Here is an 8562-nt window from a genome sequence, read left to right as displayed (position 1 = left end):
TGAAAATCAGTATTATTTTCAATAAGATCAAGCTTCTTAATTAAGTTAATCACCCATTTTTCAGAGAACATAAAGAGTTTCTTTTTTTTGGTTATAGAAGTAAAGAACCGATGATTATCATATAACTTTGTACTTGCGCAATAAATTCAATGCTAAAAGGAGATGCAGATGCTTAGATTCGGACTAAGGAGACAAGCTACGACAACCATAGCGCGGTGCTAGATCCGGAAAAAAAAAAACTTAGAAAACCGCTTAAAGAACATATTCTTTGATAGAAACCACTAACGTACAAAGCACGAAGCTTGGGTTGAAGTTTATTGATTTCGATTATTATTAATACAGTGATAATTTTACATTTCTAATTACATTAACAAGAATTTTATCTCATATACAACAATAAATAATACATACATATGTTGTTGATCACATAGTTGCCAACTTACTCCTTACATTTTGCATCCGAATGTATGGTCTTTTAGAAGAAAGGTATCATATTGAGGAAACTATCAATAAAATCATTAGTTGCTCCCCCGACACTCATGTCTGTTTGATCATCAAAAGGAAAAGGTTGGAGCATCTCTGATGCTTTTAGCAGTTCCTCAATTGGAATCTCGGGTTTTGATCGTTCCAGGGGGACTAGAGTGGAATATTTGCTTGGGTCAGGGGTGTATGCCTGGATAAAAGATCAAACATTATGTGTTTCAGCTGGTTGTACTGATATGTGCGTAAAAGTCATAATGTTTCAGGTGAGTTGTATATCTGATCAGCATGAGTTTATTCATAAAAGTGCATCAAGTTATGTTGTTTTCCCAAATGTTAATGGGGAAAGGTTAGGTAAAGCATGTAGTACCTATCTAAGGTAAAGCAGGGGGTGATTATGTAAAATTCAGGGGGAGTTTATGTAAAATTCAGGGGGGTTATGTATGTTTATTAAATTCAAATGTTTAATATGTAACTTTTTTTAATGTGGCAGTACCTAAGCTTAGGTAAAGTCTGCAGTACGGATCATTTTCCCAATGTTAATACATTACGTGTTGCAGGGGCTCCTCATATGTGCCTAAAAGTCATGTTATGTAGGGTGACGACATATATACCTGATCAGCATGGAGTTTTTTCACAAGTGTTTTGAATATCCGAAAGTTCTTCTTTTTCAGTAACTCGCCTCCTAATCGAAGGTAAGTCAAAGCTTCCATCTTTAGCTCTGGTGGTCCATTTCTGTTAACGCCATTAGGCCTCACATTGAGAAGAATCTGATTGTAAGCTGTACGATCATATCGTTCGAGTGCATTTTCGCCTGCCATATAAACTTCCTCTCTTTTCACTCCGCTAAATACCTTCTTGTTACACATTTTAGACATCATAAGTTAACCTAGTGTGTGTATAATGCATGTTTCTTATGTTTTCATACGCAATTTTATATTACCTGTTGGACAAGTTCTTGAGGTGCACTTTTGGCAGCTGCATCTTGCTCAGAGTCTCTCATCTCTAAGCAAGTGAAATTGAAAGCACCATAATGCCTTGAAAGCATGCGGGCAATGGGACGATATCCATCTCGATCATTCAAATTGTAGTACCCTGCAGTTAGCTCTGCAGCATGACTATCATCTTTATACCACCAATGGATACCTGATATCTGTTTCATTCACGAATTATCATCTTTGAAAATTGTACTTCCATATATATTAGTAATTTTGAATAACATCTTCTTCACCTTTGATTATAACATCAACAGTGACCGTATGAAATATGAATGATATTAATACGCATTCCTGATAGTTAGGTACTTAGGTTCTTTCCCAATATTTTACAATTACAATGTATCTTTCGGTCTTCTGGAAGTACGTTAGTTTACTTTGTTAATTATGACGCACCATATAGTCATATTCTGTTAACGATATTAGCATCCTTTTAACTGATCATTTGCTTTTGTTACTCTTACCGTCTTACAAACAGCAATCCTGTCGTAAATATGTTATATAATTTTCTATTTACTTTACTTTATTATTGTGATTACCTTGATGGCTAACTTCACTTTACAACCCAGAAAGGCTTTGTTGGCTTCATCCAAAATCTGATCACCATGGGTGATTAACTTGTTGGAATACCATGTCAAAAAGAACTTCCCTTTTTCACTCAGATAACCCTTTGATCCAAAGAAACCGGTAGCATCTGGATTGTCGTTGTATTCTCCAGCATCATCTGGCAATCCCCATTCTGGGTGTCCTGCATTTGTTGCAGCCTCCTCAAAATCTGCTTTCAGATATTTGTCATAGCACTGAAAATACCATTCATTATGCTAATGCCAAATCAAGAAAATTTTATTGTTCTATAGTGCGAACATAGTTTGAATTAAGATTTTTTAATTATACTGCATTTCAACAGTTTGTTGAGGTCAGTCACCTGAAATTCACCGATACCAGGGAAAGCCCAGCCTTGAGTTTCCGGGTATGAGGGGTATCTAAGCTCCCCTGCAGGACCAAGCCCTACTTCAATATCAGTAAACAGTCCTGCCTCCAACAATTCGGCAATGTTCTCTCTGAAGCTGGTCATGTAGTCACGGTATAACTGCACCCATAAACATCACAGTTTTATTTCAATTAGCATAATTAGAGATCACAAGCATAATCTATTTATTCCAATAAGTTCTATTTCGGAAGTTTGATGCTAAAATAGACATTGGGCCACTGTCAACTTGTTCATGTTTAACTAAAAACTTTAGTTTGACACATTGACTTGTTAGAACTGCACCCTCTAATATCTTTATTTTTGTAAGAAGCCAAACCTCAATTGCAGTCCGACCATCAAATAGTGGAAGATTGTCCACACCAATAGTGAGATACTCAAAGTTACGATTCCCTGCTCTGTTGGTGTAAAAGATATCTGGATCTGTTTCTCCCACTTCCCGAACCCATTGTGGGATAGGAATGTTCACAACATCCCCAACATTCCCACCACATTGATGAAACGACATAACAACTTGCATTTTTAGCTTACAATCTTGAACGAGTTGAAACAATGCCTTGTAAGCACTCCAGTCATATTCCTTTGGTCCTTTGGACTCAACAATCCCCCACCACACGTCACACATGACCCCATCAACGCCTGCTCCATGCAACTGCTTTAGCTGTTTCTCCAGTTCAGCTTTATCTTTGAGAACATTATCGATTGTTATAATATCCAACTGTTCATACTATGTCATGTCATTTAATGCTACATTGTATTTGTGAATATTAAATACAGCATCATGTTTAACATAACAAATTTACCTGAAGCATAACATAGATTGGAACATAGTTAGCTAGCATCATGTCTTTCTGATTAAGAGGGGTTGGTGCCTGCATTTTGCAAAGTGTGAGGCATTGTTCGTATGAATACTGGTTGTACTTTTCTTTCAAGGCTTCTTTGTCTTTTACAAAGTTTTTACCAAGATACGCTCCACAATGGGGCTCATATCTGCACACAGTTCTTTTATGACACACAAGTTACTAACCTACTGCCAATGAACCCCATCACTTAATTTTATATAAATTGATACACGTATATCCGCACACACCCACACACATAAATAAAGAAAAACACCCCAACGCGGCTCACTTCCTTCATCACCATCTCAGTGGGTAAACTGAAAAGACGACCGATGCACCAACCAATTAGGGCGTGCCAGTGGCATCGATTCGTGAACCACCCACTGATTAGTGACTGATGAGCCCCATTGGCATCCCCTTAAATACTGAGTATCATTTAGGTTATTGTGTACAATTTTAAATAGCTTAGACTATAATATACTAATTCTAGAAGCCAAGTTCAACAAAGCAAGTCTAACTTGAACTGCATGACTAACCACAAGTCAGTAACTTTGTGTGTGGTTGACTTGACATACCTTTTGGTCATTTTACATTGATATTAATAGACAATTAGTATATGGGAACTACAAAAAGTCTACTACGTTAAGTATGTTTTTTTATTAATTCCTTTTTACATAATCATTTTAACTTACAATATTTGACTTATCGAAGATAAATATGACCCAGTTCAGTTCTTCATAAGTAAATGAGACGAAAACCTCACCTCAATAAAACTTGGTCGTTGTTTATAGTGGAAAGTTGTGCTTCCATAAGGGAAGTAGAAAACAACAAAACATGTGTTTCTCTTTTATTCCACTTGTTGTTACGGTCAAATTTCCATAGTATGTCAGTATGTGCATTGTCATAATTGGACCCATATATGATTGATAATTTAATACTAATAATAATAATTATAAAAAAAAACTTGTTTAATTACTCATAAACGGAGTATTTTATATCTTAGACATGTGTTTTTTGGCAATGGAATTCAGGACCACTTAATCATGATAACATTTTTTGTGCTCTCAATTTGCTGCCATCTAAAAAGGAGCTAATTATACTGCATTCCAAGAGTTACGATATTTTACAAATTTCACTTCATTCCAAATGTTTTCCCCTTATATTTTACTCATACTTCCCCATAAATAATATATAACTGAATGCAATTAGACCTTTTCCGACGGGGGCAGGAGTGTTGATACCGAACGTGCTATCATGAAGAAAAGGGTGAAAAAATATGCAACCATTAATAGTAGCTTTATGCAATTATACCTTGGGCTCTTCAATGGAAACCTCTGTTGCCAAAGCATTAGGCTTTCTGCGTAAACCAAAGCGAGCATCTTCCCAGATTCCACTTCGAACCGCTTGCATACATTTGTCTGTTGTTTGTAGCTCTGGTTGGCGGAATAACCGCTGACTAGGTGCCAAAATACCCAATTTATGGCCTACTATGCTTGCCATTTTGACGTACGCTAGCTAGAGTTTTCTAGAGGTAGTTTTCCACGAGTTATGGGACACAATACCGTCTTCAACACTAGCTATATACTAACTTTCAATTAAACACTCCTTGGATGTACGCTTATATAACAGAACATACATATACTAGGACTATAGAGACTAAATTGAGGTATACAATGTATATTTTGTTAGATTACTTGTGATATTTGATTGATTTTTAGAGTATGTGGCTGTGGGAGTTTGTTGGGATGCTCTCATGAGAGGATCAAACAGTCTAGAAATTGACGGTAGTAGTAGTACATACATTATAAAGTGTATTTTACTCAACCTTTTGCGTTCATACATATATATGAGTGTGTCTATGTCTGACTATTTTTGTTCCCCACCTGTTGGATCTTCTTTAATTTGTTTTCATTTGTATCGACATCTCCTATCATTTCCGGGTTTTAGCATTTCTTTTGGAGGCGTTTCGTTCCAATTATGCAATCACTATGGGTTTGGTTTAATTAAAGAATGGGAATGAGTTTGTATAAATTTTTACAGTTAAAATTGAAAAAAAAAAAAAAGAAAACACAAAAATTTAAATTAAGAGAGAATGGTTTTTAAGGATTAGCACTCTAATCAAATATACACGAATAGTTCTTGTCACTGGTGGAGTAGTTTTCCTGTCTTGAGTTCGAGTCTTGCTTTGGGGTTTCTTTTTCGCGGTATCTCCGGGGTTTTCCTAGGGGTGTGAGTTTTAAATTTATAAAGTTGTACTAGAGTGAAGGCCCGTGCGTTGCACGACCGGGCTTCACGGGTTGTTTTGTACGTTTATAAGATTGTCTTATTTTGAGGTTTTTTATTGTTAAGTTCGAGTTTGATGTCGGTGTGCGTGTTGATGAGCTGAGTTTGTTGCAATTGAATGAAGGTATGAAATGTACATATCTGAAGACATGAGTGATGATGATCTCTGATATGTGACGGTTTCAAATTGGGTAATAGATGTCCAGTTTCTTTCTTTTAGTTAATGTTTGTGAATGATCCAACAATTAATGTTTTTTTTACACATTAGATTGTTCTGTATGCAATGATAGAGTGAAGACTCGTACGATGCACGACTCTATACCACTCTAAACCCAATTACGATATGCCTAATCTAACACCAAAAAAGGATAGAAAATACCAATATTTCATTCCATACAAATCATAAATCACAAAAAAAAAGGATTAGAGAAATATATAGGCAACATGATAATGCATAATATCGAACGATGCAAATATGATATCGAAGATACAAATGAAAGATCATTGCCATCAACTAACAGAGTCGAAGAAGAACTCGATAGACAAAGGTTATTTTAGTTTTACACAAAAGAACCAGGGGTGGGGTATTAAAGGCGCACATAAAAGACGAAAAAAAACCACAAAAAAGTTAAAAGCATACTCGTAAGACATGGCTATCATGGATGTTAGAATAAGCGGATAAATACAATATATTCCATCTTTCTTCTGGATAATTGGATCCCCTAAATCCCCCCACAGGGTCGCTTGTACCTCCCTTTGAACGAACAACTTTTGACATGATCAATCCTTTAAGAGTAGCCACACACAAATACAATGCATATCGTAACCACTTGCAACCATTTTATACCTATCATTTGGTTGATCATTGAAGAGCCCCTCGTAAATAATATCACAATTAAGACAAACCTTTTCATACCCAAACGGTGTAGATAAGTGAAGAGTCTCATTTAAAGAGCGTTAACTTGCTTATTATTTAAATTATATATTTGTTTGGTTTGTTTGTGCTTATTAAATACTCGTAATATTGCTACAAAATAGCTTGTTTATTTAGTTGCTTGATTTATATCTAATTACACGAACTAAATGCAGTACCCCGTTAGATTGATGTAAAATAACTTCATGTAACTCAATTTATAGTATATAGATAATTAACCTTATTTATAAGTACCTTAATTAAACCTATTAAGTACACATCGATAAAACGTCAAGAATACACTAATTTTTCCACTCCCATCATAGAACTTTAAGATATACAAGAGAACAAGAAAACTCCATCATAAGAGAGCATTTGAAATCTCATCCCTCAAATCATTGTTAACACAGTCACTACCCTCAAAGGATTGGATGACGTAAAACCGTATACATAATACGGTTACCAGCAAGGAATCGCCACCCAAATATCTTAATCTTCCTCACACTCCTCCATGCTAGGTGGCATGGGATCCACATAACTCTCTTTATTTATATAATGATATTAGATTGCATTCTAAAACAGTATATGTTAATCGACGTATCATCAATTCTATAAAGAAAAAGGATCATTACAAAAAGAAGAAAAGAACCTGTAATATTTAACCCAATATCATGACGATAGATATAGAAAAAGAGCGTGAATCTGGCAAGAATCTATAATAAAACACATAAGCAAAAAATATATTAGCAACAAAAATCTAATTATAACAATACAACGGATATATATAATTAGAGATTGGATTGTGTTTCTGGTGAAAAGTGAAAACTAAGATCGATGGATTAGATTAATGGTTTTGGTGATTGAATATGGTGAGCGAGGGCAGGAAGTGCTTATCATTATTGAGTAATTTACTTATAGTAATAATAATAATGGCATGAAATCAAAAGTTACCTGAAGAGTTGGAATCCTCCGCTTTTCGCATTCCACTTATCAATTTTCTGCTTCACCGTCCACTTCCCACTATTACCATTACCATCTTTATAATTGTCGATCAATACATTGATATACTTACATTAATAATTAACAATCCATTAACATTAAGCATTCAATAGATCATAATTCATACACATATAAATACATAAAAATTCATCTATCCATCTAATTACCATCTAAATGCATCAATGCATTCAATGACACAATAATCAATTGCAAGAAACACAATTCACGGATATAGTATTACATTGAATCATTAGTAAAAGAGATTATTAACTATCATATTAATGAAATGCTAACTAAACCTATTAAGTAGACACCGATAAAGCGTCAAAAATGCGTCAATTTTTCAACTTGCTTATAGAACTTTTAGAGATATATATATATATAGATAAGTAATTACCTCAAACTAAACACACACTAACGGGCAGGGAACCCAGTCGCGCATAGTATAACTAGTGATAAGTACAAGATCGTTCGCATGGGACGTTTGCAAACCTAGTCTAATAACATGTGTATTCTAGTGGTTGGGGTTGTCATGTTTTTATAGTTGAACTACTAAAATCAATAAAATAAAACGATGGTCACAACCACTCGGTCTAGTGAATAGCCAATTTAGTATAGATACAAAAAACGAGAAACAATAAATTTAAAAGAAATACTTATTTGGCATATCCGATCACATGTATCTTGACAATTATTATCCTATATTATGCTACTCTGTTGGAAAACTTATTTCAAGGTTTAGATTCTCGCTACATTCACCAAACCTAATTAGTAGGGTTGTCGCTAGACTCACACCTACCCTATAGACAGATTCTTGCTAAATTCACTGCTAAGCATTAATGTTCAAGTTTGCGTTTATGATTTACCTTCAACTATACCCGGATCTTAATCCAGTTATTGCACATTTCCATATCACTAGATCATGTCTGACATTATTAAGCATCATGTGCAACTAGTTCGAATTGTATTGGTTCTAGATTCGTTACCTAGAGCAGAATCACTTTTTACAGCTAATCATAGACTGATTAGTGTTTTCCGTCTCAAAATATATTAATCATAGTG

The 8562-nt window shown here is 34.9% G+C and overlaps 1 protein-coding gene across 3 annotated transcripts; it reads right to left on the bottom strand.

Annotated features, from left to right (window-relative positions):
* Nucleotides 1-302: 302 nt before the first annotated feature.
* On the bottom strand, nt 303-5100 carry LOC122581701 (beta-amylase). Of its 3 annotated transcripts, none has more exons than XM_043753960.1 (8): nt 4617-5100; nt 3267-3335; nt 2783-3181; nt 2401-2565; nt 2015-2275; nt 1424-1633; nt 1095-1337; nt 303-673 (listed from the first exon to the last, which is right to left on the bottom strand). In XM_043753960.1, the coding sequence occupies exons 1-8, from the start codon at nt 4803-4805 to the stop codon at nt 476-478; spliced, it is 1734 nt and encodes a 577-aa protein (XP_043609895.1). In that variant the 5' UTR covers nt 4806-5100; the 3' UTR covers nt 303-475. The 3 variants fall into 3 exon arrangements, with proteins under 3 accessions (XP_043609895.1, XP_043609903.1, XP_043609911.1); XM_043753968.1 differs by having other exon boundaries at nt 1095-1334; XM_043753976.1 differs by lacking the exon at nt 4617-5100 and adding an exon at nt 4069-4085.
* Between the last annotated feature and the right edge of the window lie 3462 nt (nt 5101-8562).

Source organism: Erigeron canadensis, chromosome 1 (genome assembly GCF_010389155.1).
Source record: "Erigeron canadensis isolate Cc75 chromosome 1, C_canadensis_v1, whole genome shotgun sequence".
NCBI classification, from domain to species: Eukaryota; Viridiplantae; Streptophyta; class Magnoliopsida; order Asterales; family Asteraceae; genus Erigeron; species Erigeron canadensis.
Note: the sequence above shows the minus strand (reverse complement) of the source record. Positions and strands in the feature narration are given on the sequence as shown.

Excerpts from the sequence above, each read along its gene's own strand:
- LOC122581701 (XM_043753960.1), bottom strand. The coding sequence starts at position 4,805 with ATGGCAAGCATAGTAGGCCATAAATTGGGTATTTTGGCACCTAGTCAG. Across the intron at positions 3,336-4,616 it reads TTTCCATTGAAGAGCCCAAG|GCACCAACCCCTCTTAATCA; the intron begins GTATAATTGCAT and ends TGCAAAATGCAG. Across the intron at positions 2,566-2,782 it reads ATGGTCGGACTGCAATTGAG|TTATACCGTGACTACATGAC; the intron begins GTTTGGCTTCTT and ends TTATGGGTGCAG.